Source organism: Myotis davidii, unplaced genomic scaffold, assembly GCF_000327345.1.
Source record: "Myotis davidii unplaced genomic scaffold, ASM32734v1 scaffold61, whole genome shotgun sequence".
Taxonomy (NCBI): domain Eukaryota; kingdom Metazoa; phylum Chordata; class Mammalia; order Chiroptera; family Vespertilionidae; genus Myotis; species Myotis davidii.
In genome coordinates this window covers 1442387-1467195 of record NW_006291729.1, presented here as the reverse complement: position 1 = coordinate 1467195, position 24809 = coordinate 1442387, and the positions used below count along the sequence as shown (strand labels likewise).

The 24809-nt window shown below is 46.6% G+C and overlaps 1 protein-coding gene across 1 annotated transcript in view; it reads left to right on the top strand.

Moving 5' to 3' along the window:
* NOL10 (nucleolar protein 10) overlaps positions 1 to 24809 on the top strand; it is an 80970-nt gene that overhangs the window by 16898 nt on the left and 39263 nt on the right. The window contains exons 9-13 of the mRNA XM_006765174.2: positions 833 to 918; positions 1889 to 1967; positions 3340 to 3489; positions 5735 to 5801; positions 9512 to 9564. Coding sequence (XP_006765237.1) covers positions 833 to 918; positions 1889 to 1967; positions 3340 to 3489; positions 5735 to 5801; positions 9512 to 9564 — 435 coding nt within the window. The remainder of the gene's footprint in view (positions 1 to 832; positions 919 to 1888; positions 1968 to 3339; positions 3490 to 5734; positions 5802 to 9511; positions 9565 to 24809) is intronic.

The following is a 24809-nucleotide window of genomic DNA, read 5'->3' as shown; positions in this document are numbered from 1 at the left end:
TTATTTGTTTATTAAATCAATCCCATGTGGATGAAAGTTTGGCCTTTACTCAAGTTATTTTTATGTTAGGAGATGAGGATTTGAAATGGGACACATGATGTTGATTTAATGGAAATATGTAAAACTATATTGAATGTGTTATGATACTGTTATGCCTAATCAGGCCAATGAAGCATTCTCTTGGTAATTACTTTTCCTGAGATTACCAAGGGGAAGTTTTAAAATAGTTTTTGTAAAAAAAATCATTTTTAGATAAGAGTCCTTACAGAGCAATATAGGCTAGATAACAGGAAAATGCTCCGAAAGAGGAGTGTGGCCCTAGCCGGTTTGGCTCAGTGGGTAGAGCCTCTGCCTGCGGACTGACGGGTCCCAGGTTTGATCCTGTGGTTCCATCCCATGCAAGGGCACGTGCCTTGGTTGCTGGCTCAATCCCCCTCAGTAGGGTGCGTGCAGGAGGCAGCCAATCAGTGATTCTCATCATTGATGTTTCCCTCTCTCTATCCCTCTCCCTTCCTCTCTGAAATCAATAAAAATATATATATTTAAAAAGGAGTGATATATTGAGGCTCCTCTCCCACCAGCCCAGCCCTGAGACCTGGTGAGGGGGGCAGACCCCCAGCGCACAGGCTGGGCTTCCTGAGATTTCTTGCTTGTGGGGCTTGGGATTTGATGTGCACATTCGAGGCCTTGCTTATAAGATGGCTAATACTGTAATAATTTTTTGATCTTTGTGTATGTTTATATGTCTTATCATTAAGGCTTTTTTCGGTATTTATCTAAAAATTGTCCAGTAGCAGCTATGGTTTGAAGTTGCTGGTTTCTGTTTGTTCAGGGTCGAGTGGAGTGCTGGGACCCACGGGTTCGAAGCAGAGTTGGCCTGTTGGACTGTGCGTTAAGTAGTGTCACAGCAGATTCGGAGTAAGTAGACGTGAACTTGCAGTTTAAATATTCATCTGCTTCTGATGTATCATTACTAAATTAAGGTCCATTTAATTTATGTCTCAACTTATGTCCAAGGTTGTCGTTTCTGTGATTGTGTAAAAACCCTCTCCTGTGAAAGCTCACTGAGCGGGTAAGCCAGATGGCGTTCCTCCCTGAAGTACTTGAGAAGGGAGGGCCTAGCGATAGAACCAGGAGTCCAGAGAAGGGTGTCCCTCCAAGGCTGAGGAGGCAAGTTTCCGATGATGCTCATTGTAGTTTGGGGCTGAGGCTCTAGGTGGCGGAAGAGACATGAGGATGCTGGCGGTCCCGGCCTGGCCTGCAGGTCCTGGCGGAAGGCGTGAGAGGAGGGCTGCTGTTGGCTCTGACCTGTCGTCCTGCACCTTTCCACACAGCGCGGCTTTGGTGCTGAAGCTCTGGGCCCCTGAGGGGAAACCTGTTCCAGGTTCATGGCCATAACCATTCATCATTCCTGGTCTTTCACAGATCCCAGGGCCCCCCGTGCTCCCTAGTCCTCTATTTTAGCTTGACACAGCTAACTTCAAAAAGGGAAGTGGGTATATCCATGCTGAGTGTAAAATGTTTCCTCTTAAGAGAGAAGGGGATGCTTCTGTAAGGCCTCGTCCTGGCTTAATTAAGGTGAGAGACATTGTCAGACGGAGTCTTGTTACCTGGTTTTATATTTTCAGAAGTTTTTGTTGTTGTTGGTAGCTGCTTTGAGACTATTTCTTACAATTCTTGAAGATAACCTACAGGTTTTTAAAGGTTGGTTACATTTATATGTAGACTTATTTTTTATTTCGATTAGGAAAGTTTGGATACAGTTACCTTTTAAAAAGAAGGGGAGAGTGATTTCCCATGAGAATTGAAGGAAAGATTAAGAATCAGTTTGTTTCTCAGAAGAAGGTTTGGCGGTGCCCACACGGAACAGGAATGCTTTGCCTTTCAGGGTGAACAGTTTACCGACCATCTCTGCTTTGAAATTTAACGGTGCCTTGACCATGGCAGTTGGAACATCCACAGGGCAGGTAAGTGTGTTTACGCTGGAAACTCACACTGTAGTGTTCCAGACACACATATGTGTCGTGGGAAACAGCCACATAACTTCTTCACTGTAGGGACAGAAAGTGAAGCATTGCTGCGGGGGGGGGGGGGGGGGGGGGTTTACAGTGTGAGTGCACGAAACACAGTTTATTCTCTTAGTATTTATTGTATTCTTTCCATACGGACAACTGTAGACCTGCTTTGCCCCTCCCTGTACGTTTTGGCCAGCGTGGAAGCGCCCCCAGATGCTGTGTTCTTCCAGCACCTTGAGACACTCTGGTTCTGAGCTCGGTGTGTGGTCTGGGAGGCTCTGGAGCAGGACTACAGGAGGGCATGTTCTCTTGATGGTGGCTTAGGACTATTTTTCCCAGAGTGTCCTGGGACAGAATTCTGTGGTCGAACAGTTTGGAATCTGCCAGATTCCCACTCTTAGGGATTCATAGTGCATTTAAATATACATGGAAGGCTCTGAGAATTCCTGTAGACAAGAAATGTATTGACTGCATATTTCCAAGATGTGTTTGTCCCAGGCATCTGTCTTTCACCTAGCACTATTTACAGATCCCCTGCACGGGCCATCGGGGCACAGCTCAGCACGAGTGGAGTGGCTGCAGGGGTTTCAATCCATCTTTCCTTCTCTCGCCCCCTCCCTCCCCGTCCCGCCCTCCCTTTTACATCCCCTCCCCTCCCCTCCCTCTCCTTCCCTCCTTGCCTCCCTCCCTTTCTCCCTCCCTTCCTGGCAAACCCCATACATTTGTCAGTTTGCTCTCCCCCCAGAACAGGTCTGAGACCCTGCTTCAGGACTTGTACTGCCTCTGCCCTCATGGTCTGGAGAGGACCTGTCACCTGGGATGAAGATCGAGCTGCCCCAGGTTTCTTGCCTCTATGGCAGGGCTCAGAAGAGACACCCCCCCCAACCCCCAGTCATAGCCTTGCCACCGCCACCTGTCCAGAATCTCCCAGGACTGTCTTCTTTATGTCTGTCATGCTGGTTTCTGTCACTCGCTGTGACATGCCTGGTACATAGTAGGTCCTCAGTATGTATACTAGTATTTGTTGAATTCCCAAATGACACATTCTTTTGGGCTTCCTTTTTGTTCCTTTAGTATAGCTCAGTAGTTCTCAATCTTAGTGTGCTCACAAACTGCTCACAGTTGAACTCATGCAGCCATGCGCTCTGAGGGTAACTGAAGAGCTTTCTCAGAGCGTTTTTGCTGGCTCACTGGGGTCTTTGTACTCTGGGTGAGGGTGTCTGTTGTGCTCATAAAAAGGCAGTAGAACAAATGGCAGCCACCTTTGTACCTTAAAGGTTGCTTTTTAAGATAAAACGTTTAAACAAATTATTTTTTCTTTTAGGTCTTATTGTATGATCTTCGCTCGGATAAACCGCTGCTGGTTAAGGATCACCAGTACGGGCTGCCCATTAAGTCTGTCCATTTCCAGAATTCTTTAGATTTGATTTTGTCTGCAGACTCTCGAATCATCAAAATGTGGAATAAGAACTCAGTACGTATGTTTCTGTTAAAATTTTTATTAAAATAAAATTTCCCCAGCGTATTTGATGTTCTGTCCCCTAAGCTCCAAGTATTAATAAGTAACAAAATCCTATATTACTGGCTTTAATCTGCCTCTGCTTTTCATTTCAAAACCAAGGTATTTTGAGAGAAGTAAAAGATTAATTCATCAACTAAATAGGAAAACATTAATTCAGAGTTCTTTGCATTCAATTAATAACAAACTTAACATCTTTAGTCCTAAAGTGTCACTCTTTTATTTTTTTCTTTTAACTCATTTTTGAGATGAAGCGGGTGGCAGGTCCAGCGGCCTCGCGTGGCGTCTACAGGGCGAGCATCAGCCTTTCCCGCGGGGCTGCCTGTGCTCAGGGGGAGGGGCTAGCAGCCCCATCACAGCTTGGCTCCTTGTCAGCATCTCTGGCTGCTTGGGCCGTTTCTCTTCTGTTTTGGTTCCCAAGTATTGACCTTCCCTGAGCGTCCGCTCTAGTCCCCTGGGATCTGTGGTGGAGATCAGAGTCCTTCCGGGGTGTTCTGCCCCTCCGGCCCCAGGAGCTCCTTGGCCCCGGTGCCTCGGCTGACGCCAGGGGAGGGGACGGCTTCCAGCTTGTCTCATCGGCAGAATCGCCCGATGGCCACCGGGAACCGCCTCAGCTGCTTGCGATGGCTGGCTTCGGCTGGGAGGGTTTTCTTGGGAAGTTTCGTGGTGCTGTAGCTGGGTTTTCTCTGCTCTTTTTCTGGCAATCCAAACGAATGGGCTCACAACAATACCTATTTTTAATACTACAAATAGAGACTTTTTTTTTTTAATTCATAAGATATTAGGGAAATAGAAGTTACCCTTGACCTGGCTTCCCTGCTAGTGCAAGGTGATGAGTGATGTCGGTTTGGATGTGCCTCCCAGGCCCTGAACTGCGGCGAGGTTTCCCCTGATGTGGAACTCGTCTTCTTTGTCCCACACTATTGTAGTTCTTTTTCCCCTTCCTTTTTTCTTCCCTCTTCCCTTCCTGCTTCAGTGGGAATTTGAGAAGAAAGGGAGGTGGCTGTGTGAATTTCATTGTCTTGAATTAGAACTTGGCTGCTGTATTTCACTGAACACAAAATACCCGCCTTCCCCATGCTTTACCCTCCCACCCCCCCGGCCCTTTGCCATGGAAGCCTCTGCTAATGAGTTAACACAGCAGGAGCTGGCGGAGTTGGTCGCCTTGGCTCTTGAAGTCATGGTGCTGTAGTTGCCACAGTAAGCTTTATTTTGGCATTGTTGTTATGACTAAGTACACCGTCCTGACCAACACCCAGGTGTCTTGGTTTTGCTTGACTGGCTTTCCTTGTTTATCTTTCTTATCACCTTTTTCCATACCCATCTTCTTCGGTCTTTTTGTCTTACTTTCCTTCTCTTAATTTTTTAAAATATATTTTTATTGATTTCAGAGAAGCAGAGAGAGGGAAGAGGGAGAGAGAGAGAGAAACAGAAACATCAATGATGAGAGAGAACCATTGATTGGCTGCCTCCTGCATGCCCCCCACTGGGGATCCAGCCCATAACCCGGGCATGTGCCCTTGACCGGAATCCAACCCGGGACCCTTCAATCTGTAGGTTGATGCTCTATTCACTGAACCAAACCGGCTAGGGCCCTTCTCTTAATTTTTAAAAAAGAGCACATTTCCCCTCACATTTAAAATAAAAAATGTCTTAGGCTTAACTATATAATAACCATCACGTTAGGTACTTACAAGATTTCATTTTGCAAGTTATTTCATGTTCATTATCTCAGTCAGTCTCCCCAGAGCCTGTGGTTTAGGTATGGGAGGTAGTGTCCTCATTTCACCTTGCTGACCAGCTCACCTTCCTGGTTTCCCTGAGTACCAAGTTTAACCAGGGTGTGTTTCCCAGATTATGAGAATTTTCTTAAGTTGATGTACAGGTTTATGTTAAACTTTACCCTTTTCTTTTGTGTAAACATTATCTTTAAAACTGTATGTATTTTCTTGGATAAGTCACCTTTTCCCCCGGGCCTCAGTTTCTTTGTCTCGAAAATGAAAAGTATTTGATAAATTGATCAAATGAATTCTCCAAGATATTTTTAAAACTTAAATTCTATGATTCAAATTAGAAGATTGCATTTCTTCACATACCAGTGTGTGGTTGTTACATCTCCAGTATATTTGCTTTACAGGAGATTGCCAAACGCTGTTTTCCTTTAACTTTTTTAATGAGTCCTTTTTGCTTACTCTTTCAGGGGAAGATTTTTACTTCCTTGGAGCCAGAGCATGACCTTAACGATGTCTGCCTCTATCCCAGCTCAGGTACGCAGTGTGTGGCCGCGGCGCATGCAGGGAGACAGACCCCGACTGTGCTTTGCTGGGCTTTAAACTCGGTTTATTTCTGAAGACGGTTTGGCTTTGTCAGGACGGTTCTTGGATGTTGTATGCACTTGAAGAATCAAGAGCAGGAAGTGGTGTGGGTGATTCAGAAAGTGGCCTCTGAGTGACTCAGTCCTCGGCCAGCCTCGCTGTTAGTAGAAACTGGTGGCAGAGCGTAGGCAGGTGGCAGGTGAGCTGCTGTGTTAGTGAGCTCTTCAGCTCCTCGATGTGATGAGTAATAGTGCGTGGGAATCCAGGTTCGGGGTTGGGAAGCCCGAGGTTGCCTGATAATACACAGGCTGTGAAACCATGGGTGTTGGTTGGCATGTCGTACGCAAATTACAAGGCAGATTTCAGGATTTAACAATACCTTCAGGGCAGATCTGTGAAGACTGGGGGGGTTTGAGAGAAAGTGAGAATAGTTCCCATTCAAGCGGCGTTGTGCTCTGAGGACAGACACACAGATGATTTCGATAGACACAGGCGAAGCAGGAAGTTCTGTCGTGTGTACAGACAGCGCTCTGACCTGCTGAAGGGGCTTCGGCCACAGCAGCTGGCGGAGTCTGTGTGAGTGGAGTGATGAGTGAGATTTGATTGGTGGCATTGGAGCGAGGTGATCCAGGTGAGGGAACAGTGTAACAAGAGCAGGAGACTAGGGCAGGGTACGGTAGGGTAGGCCGTGCTAGGCTGGGGCAGTATAGGCCAGGCTGCGACATGATACCATTCACTATGACATGGGGTGTGGTGGTCCCAGGAGGAATGAAGTTGGAAGGCCGGTGGTGATGGACAGAGAGACATCCATCAGCTGCCTCCTGCACGGCCCCCACGGGGTATCGAGCACACAGCGCGAGCATGTGCCAGCCACTTCTTAGTGCCTGGTCAGCACTCAGCCGCCGAGCCAGCTGGCTGGCAGGGCGCTCGCTTTGTTGAGGTGACCGCCAGCGCTCTCATTGCAACAGTACACTTTTCTGAAAGGCAAACATTTTAAGAGTGACGTGTTGGACAGAGACCCTGACTTACAGTCAAGTAACTGATAAGAGGTTAATCAAACACAAAGCTAGCCCAGTAGTTGATTTCATGCGACAGCAAGCACAGCCTGACAAGTCCCCCTGCTCCCTGGGCTGGGTCCCGCGGTTGATTCACATGCTCCGTACCTCGCCCTCGATTCACCACGCCTCTCCCGCACGCTGCTGTTTTGTGCCTAATCATTCTGAGTTGAATCATATGTTAGAAAAGCTGAAATGTTTCTCTCTCTCTATCTTCTCTCTTACTCATTTTGGAGTAATTAAAGCCGAATCATGATTACTGTTTTGTAATGGTTTTCTGATACTCAGGCTGCTCAGAATGTTGAGAAATGGTTCCACCCTCCTGCTCCTCTTGGCTCCTACTCTGTTGCTCATTCAGCTGGCTCTGTGGGTCAGGGCGCCCGAGAGGCAGTGCTGCCCTTGGACTTGGGTGCGCATCAGCTTCACTGCGTGCTTGCTGAGCTCGCGGCTGGCAGAGCCCCGCCCCGGCCCTGTGCTGTCAGGAGCACTGGTTCCAGAACCACTGGTGGAGAGAACAGATTTCCACTTGGGAAGACCTACTTCAGGCTTCATGGTTGTGCAGATCTTCTGCCTTTCATCGCCCTGGAGACTGCTCTCTGTGAAATGTGAAGTCGCCTCTCACTCCGTCAGTGCCCTCCCACAGAGTAAAGAGGGGTTCGGGTCCTCTGTAACGTCCTGGGGGCCCTGCCCAGTCACATCACGTGCCCCCTACGTAGAGGAGAGTTGAGCACGTGGGATGTGAAGCACCTGGCACAGGGCTCACTCCCTTCTCTCGCCCATCATCGCCTGGATTTCTGCTGGCCTGCCTGCCCAGGCCCTGCAGTCGTCTTTCTCATTTACAGTTGGTTTCAGGCCTGACCTCCGGGTCAGAGGTCCGCTTGTGGCTGTCCATGTACGGCCAAGGGAGATCCTGCTCCGTGTGGGAAACTTCAGCGGTGAATTCTTTGGTATAATTAGGGCCTTTCTGTGGTTTGTCGGGGGATGTGGTGTTTCCTCGTGGAACGTTCACTGTTGAATGTTCAGGGAGGCCAGGGAGGCCAGGCGGAGGGGATTTCTTCAGCAAGAGCCTTCCGTTGGTTGTGACATGGCTCTGCAGTCCCCACGCCATCTTTAATCACGTCTCGGGGGCCGGAGGCCCTGGCCATGCTGCCAGTGGGACGTGGGTAGCGCGTCACGACCTCAGGGAGTGTCCGTCTCCAGGGCCAGATAAGGCGCCCACATGAGGACAAGCTATGAGAATGTCTCTAGTTTTTGTTTTGCTTTACATTAGACACACATTCCCGCTTTCCTTGGCCTCGCCGCTGCTTCTGTGTGTCTTCATGGTGGGTGTCTGGTTGGGGAAGTGGGTCCCAGGTCCGGGCCAGCTCCCATGTGGGCGTCGTCCCAGGTGGGCTTCTGAGAGGCCTGCGTGCTGAGTGTCGCTGACCCCCGCTCTGCCCACATCCAGTTCTGTGTCAGCGTCGGGTCACTTCACAAAAGAGCAGCGACAGATACTTCCTAAAACACAGAATCAAGTCTTTGTCCTTGACATTTGGTATATTTAATTTTGATTATTGGTGTGATCATCCAAACATCTTCGCTCTGTGGATTCCTCTCCTGTGTTTTACAAATGGATTTTTAAAACAAGTATAATTTGGTTGATTTTTAAAAGTGTTTAAAAAACAGAGCTCTTGAGTTTGCATTTCAGCTCAAGTTCTCCAGCTCGGGACAGGACACAATGGAGCTTTGTTTTTTAATCTGTAGAAGAGGGGTGCCAGCAGGTCTCACCTCGGAGTTGGTGACTCCCAGCTGCTGCCGAGTCCAGTGTATTAACACGCATGTGCTGCGAGGGGCTGCGGGGCGGGAGCAGCTTCGGGACTGTGGGCAGCAGCCCCTTCCGTGTGGCAGAGCAGAGGGCAGAGCTGAGGCACGGGCACCCTGGCTCCTTACCAAGGAGGGAGGGTTCGGAGGTTGCTGCTGGGCTCCAGGGAAGCCTGCGTTGGATGCCAGGAAGTTGTCCCTGCTTTAATTTTGCTTTCTTAAAATGCTGGCCCAAGGAGACTAAATTATTAACTACCCTGTTGGTTATCTGTTAGAATTCCCCCGAGGGTTAATTATTTTTGTATCGTAGGAGCTGTGCGATTCTGTTTTGGTCTTTTCAGGTGTCGCTTCACATAGCACTCCCCGTAAGTGGTTTTGTGTTCAGTTAGGTGTGGACTTGGATTCATTAGGAACTGCTTTGCTGTGACACTTGGTGGGAAATGCTTTCCTTGGTCCTTCGGTTCCTGATGGACAGAAAGAACCCCTTCTTCTTAACGTTCTCATTTTTATGAATAACCCAGAGCACATTGAACTGCGTCTTATCGGTGTGTCTGAAGCTTAAACTGCCCCCTTAAAATTGATGGCGCACTGTGTGGACCTGAGCGCCCTGGGGGAGTGCTCCTTCCCCAGCCAGTGCAGGTGCTCCCTGACCCTGGGGAGCCCCATCGAGGAGGCCAGGGACAGCCCAGGGCCTGACTCCTCGGTGCCGTGTGCACTGTGCTCTGAGCACCTCCGACGTTTCAAATTGGAAAACAAGTAGAAGAGGACACTTCTCCCCCGTGTTGACCTTATTGTGTTTATTTTTAGGAATGCTTCTTACCGCCAACGAAACCCCCAAGATGGGCATCTATTACATTCCGGTAAGTAGTACAGATAGGAACCCAGATAAAAATAGGAGCGGTAAAGGTGCTTTATTTCTAACCTGGACATATGGAGGGACTTTGGGTCTGCATGCAGCTGTGTGAATTACAGCTTCCTGGAGCCATTTAAATGTGTTTTATAAAATGACCTTTAAAAGGAACAAACCATATGTCACCATTCTTTTATGGGAAACTACTTCATATCACGAAATAGGCAGATTTCTTCAGATTTACATTTGCTTCTCTGTTTTCAGGTATTTCATAATCTCACATTTCCAGCTATTAGTGATCAAGGTCACATTCTGAAACAAAAGTCTAGTACTCTTCTGGTCATCTCCCTGTAGTTTGTTTCTTTTAAAAATAAGTGGCAGCCCTTGCTGGTGTGGTTCAGTGGATAGAGCGTCGGCCTGCAGAGTGAAGGGCCCTGGGTTCAGTTCTGGTCAAGGGCCCATGCCTGGTTTGCGGGCTCGATCCCCAGGAGGGGGCCTGCAGGAGGCAGCCGATCAGTGATTCTCATCATTGATGTTTCTGTCTCTCTCACTCTCCCTTCCTCTCTGAAACCAATAAATATATTTTTAAAAATAAATAAAAATATATATAAAAGAAACTATATTGACATAAGCAGTGATGGCATGCAGTTTGCAATCCTGCCTTTTTTTGTTTGTTTCTTAAAGAACTTTTCTCTTACCTGTCCTGGAGGCGTCCCCACCTTTACCTTTTAGTTTATAGTCGGAAAGGAGCGTGGGGAATATGTTCTAAACAGAGTACAAAGTTGGCATTAGATTATGGTCGGCAAACATCTCCCTGTTCTGAGATTTGGGAAGGGGAGAGTGAGGGCGCCGAAGATCAGAACTAGAGTGGCGAGCTCTCTAGAACCACCATCAGCCTCCAGTTATGTAAATTCCTCACATTTATGATGGGCCTTTTAAAAAATACATATTTTTATTGATTTCAGAGAGGAAGGGAGAGGGCGAGAGAAATAGAAACATCAATGATGAGAGAGAATCATTGATTGGCTGCCTCCCGCACACCCCCCACTGGGGATCGAGCAGGATCCGATTTGCATTGTGGGAGGAGACTTTGGCTGAGCCACAGGAGGACGGGTTAGACAGCCATCCTTTCGGAAGAGGAAGGTACCTGTGTTACCTGGGCCAGGCCTCCCGTTCGGGTTCGGGTTGTTGAGCTCGTGGGGCTCTGGGACAGTGAGAGAGGAGTCTGACTGTCAGGCCATAATTTCAGAGGTTCCTTGTCCTTGAGCTGCCAGATGGCACGTGTCCTGGGGGAGGTGGTCATCGAGGGGAACCTGCATGGATGAGAAGGGCCTTCCTTCCCCGCGTTACAGCCTTCTCCCGGGTCAGCCCCTTGGAACACCCACTTGTCCTGGGGAGGCCTCTGCATCTTCCTCCGGGAGCGCTGACTGCGCTTAGCGCTCAGCGCAGCCCGGAAGCCGTGTCTTCAGTGCGGGGCCTTTCCCATGTCAGAGCTTGGAGCCAGCGTGGGAAGGGACAGCCCTCAAAGGGGTGGAGGGCTGCACTGGGAGGGCTGCTGACCAGGTGAGGAGCCCTTTTGTGTGTGTGGGGGGGGGCGGGGGGGCAGTCCTGAATACGCTTGTGGTGAGGCCATCTTACCGGCGGGTGCTGAGTGGCAGCGGTGCGGGTAGAATTGCGAGGACTGTTAAGGTTGGAAGTAGGCCTGGTAACCGAGCGGATGTGGGGAGTAAGGGAGAGGCAGGGCCGCAGGCGACAGCCGGTTCCTGCGTGGGCACATCTGTGAATGAGGAGGGCATTTCCCGAGTCCAGGAAGGGAAGGGGAGTAGCAAGCTCTTTTCCCTTTTGTATCACCTTCTGCATTTTATAAAATGACCTTTAAAAGGAACGAACACATGGAAGTTTTTGTTTATGCAAACCGTGTATGCATATTCCTATTTATTCCAAGTGTTATAAAATATAAGAAAAGAAAAATCACTATTTCCCCCTTGATAGTATAAGCACTGTAATATTTGGATATACTGTCTTTCGGTTATGCTGATAATGTTATGTGTGCAAAGTCAGATTTTGCATACAAATTTGTATTCGTAGAAACATTCTAAGGCTTTAAAATGACTTAGAGCATTTTTAGTTGTCTCCATTACAGGATCTGAGAACTGTAGGGGCCCCTTATCCACTTCCGGCTCTCCGGGGCTATTTCTCAGGGTGGGTTTTATGTCCCAAGTAGTGAGGACCCTCATGAGCCTGGGTGAGAGTGCCAGATGCTAGCCAGGTGGTGGAAACGGCTTTCTTGACAAGTGTTAGCTTATCTTACAAGACCTTAATGTCAGCTTTCTGACTCAGATTAGCAGAAAGCTGTGGAAAAGTCCCCAGACGCCTCCCGGGTGACGGTGCATGTGGGGACAGTGCGAGCACAGGTTCCTCGTGCTCAGCTCAGCCTGGTGCTGGGACTTGTCCTGAGTGTTCCTTCCTGACCCACATCCGCCTGCTGCCTCACACCGCGTGGGGTTCAGTGCCACGGCCTTCGCCTGGAACCTGCTCTCTGTGATCCTCCTTCAAAGCAAGGCGAGCCCGGGGGCCTGAATGCCTGCCATTTTCACCAGATTTCATCAGATTTACTGAGCTGATGCTGGCACAGGGCTCCCTTGAGGCCTCCAGGACCAGGGCATTTGGAGACGTGATTCATGCCGCACAGAGGAGGCTTGGGCTGCGATTTGTATGAGCATCTTACAAAGCAGGCAGGACACCTTTTCCCCTTTGGGGCTGTGCAGGAAGACAGCCTAATGTTCCTCCAGCTTGTTAATTTCTGCCTTTCTGTCTGATACCATCTTCCTGAATACTTAACTCGTTATAGATTAAATGCCAGTCCTGATTCACGCACTCTGCCACTTACAGGTTCCCACAGCTAGCTAGTCTTTTATGACCAAACGGACTTGCTCCGTCTTCCCGTTTTCTCAGTGATTCACCTCAGAGACGAGAATCTGTTATTTTGTTCGTCTGTTCTTTAAATTCAAGGGCCTAATTCACCTGCAACTCCTGAGACGTAAGGCCAGAAATTGTTTTTCAGGTTTGGTTTTCCCCTGAAATGTAATCTTAGTTGGTTCTTTGTACTTAGCACTGCTGGCAACTGTGCGGACTCCCGAGGGACTCGGGTCTCCTTCAGCACCCAGCCCAAACCCAGCCAGGGGTTAGTGTCGGTCCCAGGCAAACCCCGTGTGCCCCTGGGCCCTGAAGCCCTTGTTACCGGGGAGCTGGCTGCTGGTAGGCCCGGTAGCACGTATGCCAGGAGATCATTTTTTCCGTTAGGATAAGGATCGGTTCCTTTGCCCTGACAATACAGCTCCTCAGCCAGATCTGAGGACCCTGGTGTGATGCAGCCGCGTGTGGGAGGGCTGGCAGATTTCTCAAAGTAGTGCCTTGTCCCAGAGATTTCAAGGAGATTCTGTCAGAGGCCAACAGAAAATACGAAGGAGAATTTGCAAGTAAGGACACTTCACTTTTCTTGGATCATTTTAAAAATTGGTCCAAGTGTTGGCTGTGCATCTAGGACAGACTGTTTCGAGAGCAGTACCTTTGTTTTCCTTCCGGTGTGACCCTGTGCTCCTCAGCTGGAGCTGCTGGGAGCACTGGCGATGTTCCTCCTGCGATTTGGGTTTCAATCGGGACCAGGATTGGGCCAGCGGATACGTTTCAGTTTAAAGCCAGTTCTGCCGGCTCACTTACATTTACTAACTTGATATTCGGAGAATTCCCCAGACAGGAGAGCTCTTTGGCCCACGAGTGTATGTTGAGATCACCCGGAATAGATTAGTGTCCGTGTAGAACCCTAAGAGCGATGATCGCATTTTCACCTGAAGTGCTCGTTCAAGCAGAGAGCTGCTAGACATGGTGACAGAGTCATTTTCTTAGAAATTCCCATTTACAGAGCCAATAGCAACATATCCTCCTGGCGTAGGGAAGCGGTGCCAGATGCAAAGAAAACTGCTCCCCGGGGGCTTTGCCACAAGACAGAACACAAACTGAACAAGTAGGTGCTGAAATGTCTTCACGCCGCAGGGTTTTCTGTGTGCTGTAAAGAACAGAACATTAGAGCGGGAAGGGAGATTCAAGGTCATCTAGTTTTTAGCTGAGGAATCTATTTGTTCAAGGGCACATGGCAGAACTGGATCTGGAAGGCATGTCTTCCTTCACATTGCATCGTGGAAAGAGCTTAGATTTCGGAATTAGTCTGATCCGAGTTTGAATATCAGCTTTGGCCCTTACAAATCCCGTGACCTTGACTGAGTTACTTACCCGGTGTGAGCTTTAGTTTCTTGAACTGCAGAAGAGGAGTGATGTTGTAAGGCAGTTTGCGCAGCCGATGTACTTCTTCATGTATCACGGTGCCTGGTCCGTGATAGGTGTTCATCTGGTTATTGCTGCCACAGTTTTTGCAACAACCAATCTCCAGGGGTCCAGTGGCAAAGAGAATCTGGCATTACCTGGATAGGGGCCTTTATGGAGCTTTTAGAGAGAATGTGATTCTGAACAAAATAAAGATGCCCTGAAAGGTTCTGACAGAAATCCCGTGTGAGCAAGGAAAATGCTCTCAGGAATGCAGTGTGGGCTTGTGAGTCTGTTACAAATCGTAAAATGCAGGTGGAGGAAACTATTGCATGCCATTGGTTCTGCTGTCAACTATTGCAGCAGAAAGCAGTGATGCAGTCTAGTTGGTAAAATCAGAAATTTTTTACAGTGCAGTTCATTTCCCCCGTTATCATCACTCTGTAGAAAATGGCAAGTAAAGAAAATAGAAGAAAACTTAAACACCTGTCCGCCACCCAAAAGCAAACACACTGACACTTTGCTATATTTTTCCATCATTGTAATCAGAAACATCATTCATATCTTGCTTTTCCCCCAGTTAATTAATATTCCCCATGTTTTTATGACTCTTGGAGATAATTAAAAAGTGGATTTTGTGTATGAATATAAAAGTCATATAGTTATTTTTTTAAATGTTTAAATATTGGAAATAAGATAAGAAAACTAGTCTTACTAGTCAGACATTCTTGCTAGTATTTTTGTTATACTTTCTTTGCATTTAGGACTATTGTAGTCACTTTTAAGTCCGTCAGGGTGTTGGAGAGTGGGGGAAGAGAGAGGGAGGGAGGGACGGAGGACGGGAGGGAGGGATGGAGGACGGGAGGGACGGAGGGAGGGAGAAGTTTCAGTTAGGTAGCCACCCAGCCACCCATTCCACTTGGTGGGCACTAGTCCCAGACGAAACTTGAGGAAGAGCCTTTTTCAACCTGAAATTCAGCCCAACTCCCTAAAGCATCCTCACATGTGATCAGTTGCCGTCTCCCTTTGTCTCAGGAAGGTTAGTTATGCGTCGCCCTAGGGAAAGTGGAGGAAGCAGTCCTGTGTTATTTTGTGATGCGTGGTTGAGATGAGCCTTTGAAAAAGGCTGTTTGAATCTGTTGTTTTCTTCAAAAGATGTTTGGCCCCTCACCTCTCATAGTGTCACCACACTGCATGTGGTTTGGATCGTTAAGACCTGGGGGTTTGGATAGGACCAGGCCACGCACTGCGTCTGGCCCTGTTCCCGCCCTGTGGGATGTGTGCTCGCTGAAGGACACCCTGAGGGTTTAGGTTACCTGCTTGACTTTAGAACCTGATCTTATGTAAGAGGTTCAAACATTGAAATTGAACTTCAGAAATTGTCAGTGTAATGGCTAGAGTAGGGGAAGGGAAAAGATATTAAAAATATAGTTAGCAAGTTCAGAATGGGCTGAGTAGCAAGCAACATCTGGGGGAAAAAACCTGGACGTTTTATTCAGCCAAGGAATAAATATTAAGCAGAATGTTGGCAGTGATCCACGTGTGAGTGGGGGTGGGGAAGGACAGGGTGGTCTGATGAGGGGTGACCTTGGGGCTCTTGGTGCTCATGGAGAAATTTTACCGGGTGAGGGTCGGAGAAAGCTCAGGAAAGAGTTCAGGAATCATGTTACCAGGCACCACCTGAGAAGACATGATTTTAGGATATAGAAAAAGACTCAGATCATAAGAAAAAGATGCCTGCTGTGAGGTAAAGACAACATTGGGGCCTTGGGCTGAAGAAAACTCATTGCTGAGGATGCGGGAGGGAAGGACTGGCCTTTCAGAACTTCTAAAGGGAAGGACAAGACAAATTTGAATGAAAAACACAATTCGCTGAGTTCAGCTTTGAGCTCAAAGGTCCAGATGGTTTAGATGTCCTGATTCACAAGAAATGGGACATGTGCTTAATCTTGTTCTCTAAGAAAAACATCTTAAAGATCAAGCCTTTCAGAAAGATCCGGAAAGATAAGGCATCTTGTGAAAGGAAAAGGCCCAGTTTTATGGGGGAGGAAAGTGTGAGTCACTTACAGACAGCGCCTCACAGGTAGTGAAGAGTTAGAGTCCAAACTCCAGGTTGCCATCCCCTTTCCTAGCGGTGACGCGAAGGGGTGATGCGTGGCCTTTAGTGGGTTTCCTTTCTAACCCAAGCTCAGCACATCTGTCGCAGTTTAATTTTATCTCATGCATGAACTGGCTTTATAAGGCTTGGAGTTCTATTTGTAGTTTGTCAGTTGTATGCTCATAACTATCAAATGGGAAGTGAGGCCCGAAAGTCAGCTGGCAGTAAACTGTTCTGCTCTATACAAACAAGTTGTTTGTGTCTTTACAGAGGGGAAACGGGGCTTCCTATTTTCCTCTCAGCACCTTCAGGAGCAGAGCATCTGAGGCATTTTTCTCAACAAAGGAAATCCTCTCCATTTCCCATTAAAAATTATTGGGCCACAAGAATAGCAGACGCAGAGAAAGCATTAACGTGTGACACTCGGGAAGTAATTTTCTGAGCATCCTGTCACATTTTCGAAAGTTATTTTAGTTCTGCCTAGATTAAAAATACATGTAATTTCCATATGAAAATATCTGATGCACATATGACATATATCTCTAATGCAACTGATGATACTTGTTTTGCTTAAACAGTTACACAGCTGGCATGCCCATCTTCTTGAAAATAAACGGCACCTTTCTATTCAGGTTCTAGTTATTCCGTGTGAATCCATTATTGACCAAGGTCTTGTCTCCCAGCTCTGGCTGGTCCCTGCACCTTGGTGCTTGCAAGTCGGTCTCTTTACCGTCTTGACTTAGAAGTGAATCTGCTGTTCGGTTCTCGTGGGGACACGTAGGTGGTGGTGACGGAGTAGAGGGCTCACAACCAGGATGTTTTGGCGTGTGCCTGGCGGCTTGAGTCATGTGGCAGTTTCCTTGATAACTGCCCCTTACCTACTCTGGCTTGTTGTTGTGTTTTGTCTTTTCCTTAAAAATAGAATGCAGAGAGAGAAAAGAAAAAAACAGGATGCGGGTTATACAAATAGGTAAGAAATTGGGCCACATTCTTTTAAAAGGCCCAACTTACGCAGAAAATAATAGGAAAATTCTGGGACTTGCATTGTCTTTACCTCGATTCCGTTTTTCTCAAATCCCAAGAAAGTTCCTTTGTCTTCTGATGCCCATGTTCTCGGCTGAGAGCTCCGTGAGGGGGGACTCTGGTCTCACTCTGTGCTGTGTCCCTGATGCCCAGGGCAGTGAGGTACTTCAGAGGCTCACACTCAATACATGCTGATTGGAAGCATGAATAGGATTGATACTTCATTTTATAAAACTTATGGAAAAATTTCAAGTGTACATAAAAGTAGAGAGAAATATAATGAACCCCCTTCTACCCATCTCTTCCCTTCAGTATTATGTTATCAGCTGTCCCGCATGGTTTTTGGAGGGTTGGAGGTAGGATTGGCTTGTATTACTAGCATTTTAAATTGCTCTAGAAGGTTGTTGAAAACGGTTAAACAGGAATGAGTACTTGATTTTCACATGGGCACAGATCTTTTTTAGTTACATATTTACGTTCTTGAGGAACAGCATTATTCTTGCTTGGGAAAACAATGTGTAAATGACGGTGGGGAGGCATGGTGAAAGAAAGATCCGCCTGTCTGTAGTTTTGGCTCATCTGTACATGGCTGCATCACACATCCATTCATTCAGCTGACTATTATTTTAGAGCAGCAGCCGCCAACTGGTGATCTGAGGACCACTGGTGGTCTGTGAGGTCCAAAAGGTCAGCGACCGCTGTTTTATAGCACATTTAGGTTCAGTGCAAAACTGAGCGGCACATACAGTTCCCATATATTCCTTAGACACACACACCCCCTCCTTCACCGCCAGCACGCTGCACCGGGTGGTACATTTGTTGCACTTGGTGAGCCTACATTGACACGTTATCGCCCAAGGTCATTGGCGCTCACTCTTGGTGCTGTGCATTCTGTGGGCTTGGACAAATGTATAGTGATCTAGGTCCACCACTGTGTATCGTACAGGATAGTTTCACTGCCCTAGAATCCTCTGTGCTCTACCTGTTCATCTCTCCCTTCCTCCCCCAAGCCCCCCGCGATCACTGATCTTTACTGTCTCCAGTTTTGCCTTTTCTAGAATGTCATATATTTGGAATGATACAGCATGTAGCCTTCTCAGATTGGCTTCTTGCACTTAGTAACCTATCTTATATTTCCTTCGTGTCTTTCTGTGGCTTGATAGCTCGTTTCTTTTTGTTGCTAAATACTGTTCCACTGTCCGGATGTACCGTGCTGTGTTTATTCACTCACCAATGGAATGACTGCTTCAGGTTTGGGCACTTAAACATTCTGTGCGGTGTTTGTGTGGACGTAACTTTCCGCTCCTTTGGGTAAACAGCAGGAGCACAGTCGCTGGGTCACATAGAGTGTTCAGCTCTGGAGAAAGGCCGGCCTTCCGAAGTGCTGCTCCCCCAGCAGGGAGGGGAGTGCCCTGCTCACGTCCGCGGCGGCCTTGGAGTCTAGTGGTGAGTGGTCGCAGTGTTCATTATGCCGACATGTCAGGGTTCATCTACCCGGTGTCCTCATGCGCGTTTACCACCCAGTTCTTTGAATTCTGTGAGCAGCGCGCAGTAGAACCTTCTGCAATGGTGGCAGTGTGCTAGGTCTGCTTCTCGACATGGTAGCCGCTAGCCACGTACAGCTGTTGAGCACTTGAAATGTGCCTAAGGAACTGAATTTTCAATTTTATTTTAAATAACCTCATGTGGTTAGTGTCTATAGTATTGGACTGCACATCTCTAAACTATGCCAGAGCCAAGTTGGGTCATCAGGCTGCTTGCTTGGACCACACTACTCTGGCCTTCACAACTTACAATTTAATCTGTCGCTTTGATGTTTAACTGCTATGGGAAATTCCTTTTGTAACGCTCTTTTAAAGAAATATTGCCCAGTGTTGGAGTCCCTACAGAAAGATCTATGATCTTCTTCCTGAGTGTAATTCCAAGAGCGTTTCTCTTTCAGTCATGTCAGTGTACGTCCCTTTATCAAGTAAATGTTTTTCTTCCTATTGTACATCGCTTCACCGTGGCTGCCAGGGAGCCCAAAGTTAAATTTTTGGTTCAGCCTAACAGGTGGTCTGTTACCTCTCATCATTCCCCCACCAACTACACAGCTTCCCGTTCGTTCTGAACGTAAAGCTTTCATTACGTTTGTGGTTTTTCTTGTGAAGCTCTTCTCTTTTTTAGAGACTTTACATGAAGGTTTTGGGATCCATCCTGAGACGTCTCTAAGAATAGGTTAATGCTGTGTGCACACTACTCCCCTCCACAGCCCTGCACGCACACATATCGTGGTCTTAATAGGATAATATAGCGTCATATATGAGAATCCTTTCTATCGTCCCAGTGGGACGTGCAGATGGAAAACTCTGAAACAGACATTCTACTGAGGGTTGTAGAGTTACTTAAACAGTTCATGGTTGGTCACATTTATTCACTGTGAGTCAGAGTTGGGTTCCTTTCCCCTCTTTCTCTCTGCCTGGAATGCTCGCCTCCGCTGTCTTTGGAAACCTGTGGCAAGTTTTATTTTGCTTGAATTTAAAATGTATCCTTCAGGATTTCCTAGTTCCATGCATGGTGCCCTGTAGATAAACAGTAGCTGCTGAATGTCTTTTGGTCCTTCTAGAATAGCATTGTTGAGGTGTGTAACCTGAAGGGAAAAGTATACATGAATTTAAAAGCAATTTATTCTTCCTTTGTTTCTGCCAAGTTTCCACCTCTAGATATTTTTAAACACTGTATTAGGCTACCCTTAGTTTTTACATGAACTTCAGAATTAAGAATAGGAAGGCATAAGAATATGCTGAAAAATTCTTAGTAAATTCCTTTGCCTACAAGGAAGTAGGTTAGAACCAGGAAACTACTGAGGGGGTAGCCAGGGTAGCATGCCGAGCCATCTGTGTAACTGTTGGCAGGAGTAAAATGACAAAACAAGGTCCTGAGAGTGCTCATTATCAAGTGCGTGATCAAAAACAAACGCTTTCTCATACGAGAAAATTGGCCCAGCGCCTTGAGCCCCCCGGTGATTGTGTGTGTGCCTGTGTGCGGGCACAGCTGTCGAGGTTGAGCACTTTCAGTGTAGCTGGGACATTGGGAGAGGAAAGGGCTGTGAGTAGAGGAGGTTGCCATTGCTTGGAGTTATTGTCACTGTGAACTCTGGGTGTGAGCTCAGGAAACTGCAGGGGATTTCAAGTGTAATACGACCGTAAACATCAAATGGGGATTGTAGCAGAGGCTCAAGAATGAATGGGAGACTTGGAAAGAAATGTGTTTTTCCTATCTTCTTCTATACATATAAAAGGCTAATACGCAGTGTCCCTCCAACCGTCTGACTAGTTGCTATGATGCACACTGACCAGCAGGGGGCAGATGCTCAAAGCAGGAGCTACCGGGACGCACACTGGCCATTTACAAAGAAATGGCACCGTGTACCTGGCGCCGACAAAGCAACACTAGACTTCCCCCAAGTGGGACACAGGCCTGGCCACCACCCCAGAGCGACACCCCACCAAATCGCAGCCATCGCTGCCAAGACCCCATGGCACAAAATGCAGCCCACAGCCCAGCCCAACCCAAAACGGTCCTGTGGGCACCGGGTAATGACATCATGTAGCAACACCCCGCTTCCTCTCCCTAGTGACTAGCCCTGTAGTTTCTTCAGCCCAGAACATGATTTGCTTTATAGTCAGATGCAAACATTTTACACTTTAACCAAGTGTCTGTGAAGCGTTTTCCCGTGCCTCATCTCATTCGATCTTCACAGAAGTTTTGGAGTAGGCAGATAGGAGACTCCGTAGAATCCTGTTTTCTTTTCATTAGCAAGACAACAGAGATTTAGAAAGTTTAGAAACTTGACCCAACTAAAAAGAAGTAAGAAATGGTGGACCTGGAAAATGACTTCAGGTTTTCTCACGGCGCAGAATATAGTCAGACACTGCTGCAGTTAAATATTTCACCCTTTGCTCTCCCTGCGTGATCTACAATAATAATCTGCTTCATGTTGATATTTACTGCTGTGTTGCTGACAATTACCTGAAAGAGAAGTTGGGGTGCTTCACTGGGCTGGAAAAAGTTCAGCTAAATCAGAAAGCAGGTGTAATTGTTTATTCTATGTCTATAAAAGGCTAAGTTGACTCGCGCATGAGCGATGCATATAAAGCTCTCGCTGGCGCCAATTGCACATGTGTGTTTCGATCTGTCATTGTCGATTGTGAACTTGGTTGACACTTCTATTATAGGGAATGGGAGAATAGTGATATTAAAATATTTCTTCTAATTAATTTCCTTTCAATGTGTATGAATTCGTGCACCGGGCCACTGGTTTAGTTAAAAAAAGAGCCAAGGGCTACACAGTTTGATAATTGCCATTTATTGTGCTGATTTCAGCCCCACAGCTCAAGTGACCTCTGCCCAGCCTCACTGGGCGGAGCAGCTTGCTGTCCCTCTGCAGCCGTCCTCCAGTCCCCTAGGGGTGGTGGGACCTGGGCGCTCATCTGTGCCACCCACTCCCCATCTTCCCAGACACAGGAGTCTGGAGGTGCCGGCTCTCAAAGACCTCACCGTCCTTTCTCTTTACCTCTGAAACCCCAACACTTACCACTTAAATTCCTTACCCTCTGTATTTTCTCTTGTTCTTTTTGTCGTTGAAGGTTAGTACTTTTTTTATATCCGTTTACTGTAATTTTAACTAGGCTTGGGACAGAGGGGAGATAAAAAAGTGTGGTTAGCATGCCATTATTAACTGAAAGTTCTCTGTGGCTGTTGCTACACTCAGCTTCATTTGTGTATTTAAGTGCTTGCTTCGGGTATCCTGTCTCCCCTACCTGGGCACAGGCCCGCCATCCTAGGCTTATTGGTGCTCACAGAGCCCTGCATAGAGGAACTGGCAGATTGATCGACTGGGTATGGTAAGTCAATGGCATAAGCAATCCTAATGATTTCATTTCAGTGCCCTAAATTACTTTTCAGACGCTAAATCAAAATTGAAATCATAGTAGATAATAATTTTTCTTCTTTTAAAATAAATGTTGAAATTAAATTGCCTCCTTGCTAATCTGATTTTTAGGAATGAGTGAACAAAGCACGACAAGTAGAGTACCTTTAAATGACTCATAATTACTCACAAAATGCACGGAGAGCTGGGCGTGCGATCAGGCAGCGCGTTATGTGGCAAATGCAATTACATGCCTCAGAGCGTGGCCACTCCCTCGGCTCCCCCAGCTGTCTCCTGTCTCGGGCCTGTGATCAGTTATTATTAAGCCCAGCTGTCAGAATCTGAAACTACATGCCGGTGCTAGTGGTGCCTCTCAGTTAATAGGGGAGGGCAGTTTTGAGTTCACATATTGCAGCGTCGGTCCTCATAGTTGGCAAAATCCTGCTGGAGGTTGCAGGCTATGCAATTAGAAAAATTATCATTAATCATAATAGTGGGCAATGATATTCACAGTGTAATATACCTTCATCATCTCTGAGCTGCAATTCTGAAATCCAGAACGCCCTGAAAAACTTTTTGTAACTCCTTGCTGGCAAAGCCGAACCTGAGCTGCTGCATTAAGACTCGAACCCGCCACGTGCTGATGAGGCTTTTCCTTGGCTTTATTTATCCCCAGGCACCGACACTGATGTGTTTGATTGCGGACCACTGACCTAGACCCCCTGAAGACGTTATGTGACACACAGTATCCATACTGTCTCCCCTTTTAAAATGCAAAACGTTCATCTCGTGTGGCCTTACCTTCTCGCTATGCAGTTAGGCTCTACTGAGTATGAAATCATGGCCTCTACGAGTGTTTCACGATAGCGTGTCCCCTCTCTCGATCTCCTGCCTCAGCACCATTTAAAAATGTCTCTTCAGTGGCACCAGTCACAATACATTGTACTTGATGGTTTTCCAAACTTGTTTTACTTCTATTTGACAGCTAGCACTGCTTTTAGTAAATGCTCACTTAACCTTTTGAGTAAATGAAGTTAAGAAAACTAAGAACCATCTAGTCCTTCCACACAAATATTGCTGTATGTGAAACTCTTGTCCTGTTGAATTTCATTCCACTGCCTACTTTTATAGATACACTGTGCCTGTTTCTATTGTCTGAACTTAAAATAATATGCTTAAGTCCTCCAGCCATGTGTTATGCTCTCCGACACTATTATCATTCTCTTTCCGATTACCATTCACATATAGGCCCCACTTCACACTGGGTGCTGTGATGCATGTTGAACAAAGTTTTAAAGAATATTTTCAAAACTCAGCTGCATGTGCTTGGATGTATTACATACTTCTACATGCTCTCGTGTAATTACGTGTCAGGTGAACTTCCCATGCATAAGCTCATTTCCGTTCAAAGTTACCGTCTGTTGATACAGTTCTGCTGGAGTAATTAAAAATTTTCTTAGTTGCTGAAGTTTTTTAATTATTAGTTTAAAATACAAGATAATTTCAAATTGAATTGCTGGTCTATGTTATTAATTATTTTCTTTTATACTAGCAGTAGGAAAATAATGCCCTGGCTGGTTTGGCTCAGTGGATGGAGTGTAGGCCTGTGGACTGAGGAGTCCCGGGTTCGGTTCCGGTCGGGGGCAGATGCCCGGGTTGTGGGCTCAGTCCCCAGTAGGGGGTGTGCAGGAGGCGGCCGATCGGTGGTTCTCTCTCATTACTGATGTTTCTGGCTCTCCCTCTCCCCTCCTCTCTGAAATGAATAAAAAATATATTTCTAAAAAAAGTAGGAAAATAAAATTATTTTGTCATAGCATTATAAGTAACTTGAACAATGTGGCATGTACTCTAAATTGGTATAGTTTGGGCCTTTGTCCCCAGTAATATTAATAATACTTTACTTTGTGGTTGTTATTTTATCCCCGTCGATCTGTTACACTGGCCATCCAGTGGCCCCAGTCTCTGTTTCTCCTCGCACGGCTCTGGGTTGGGCACAGCAGTTCTTCACAGTGAGGTGGGGGAAGAGGGTGCCCTTCTCTGCCAGCTCCCTCAGAATGTGAATGTTATCCTCCTTCCTCCCACCCTCAGTCATGTCTGTCCATCACCACGATACACGAGAATTTGGAGTTTTAAATTAAACACATAATTAACATTTTAAAGGCAGATTGGAACCATCGAGGCAAATGATCTTGGGCACGTGGCATGTATTTTTATGGACTTGCACACTGGTTCCGCCTCATGGATTAGAGCAGGCGAATACTTGGCTACATTTGAGTGGAGGCCTTCCCATAGCATGTTGATAAAGATTCTTTCCTAGTTTGGAGGACCAAGTATTTCCGTTTAGGTTGCTTGACAAGATTGGCATTAAAGTTGCTACGGGACCCATAATATCCCTTTATAGCAGTTCAGTGAATCAATTCCCAGTTCTCTACTTTTACTGACTTGTGACTTTAGGAAATTTTTATAAATAAAAAGTGGAAGGACATTAACAGATAATAGAAGTTTAAAATAGAACAGTTCTTTTTCGGAAACAGAACTTTTAAGGAGCATAAAAGTGTAGATAAACAAGTAATCCATCTTGACCAGAGTATATGATATAGCAACATAATGGCAATACAGAAAATCTAGAAACTTTTTTTTAAAGGTTATTATTATTTTTTAAAATATATTTTATTGATTTTTTACAGAGAAGAAGGGAGAGGGATAGAGAGCTAGAAACATCGATGAGAGAGATCAATCAGCTGCTTCCTGCACGCCCCCCACTGGGGATGTGCCCGCAACCAAGGTCATATGCTCTTGACCAGAATCAATCTGGGACCCTTCAGTCTGCAGGCTGATGCTCCATCCACTAAGCCAAACCGGCTAGGGCAGGAAGATCCTTTCTAAGGCAATTCTGAAAATT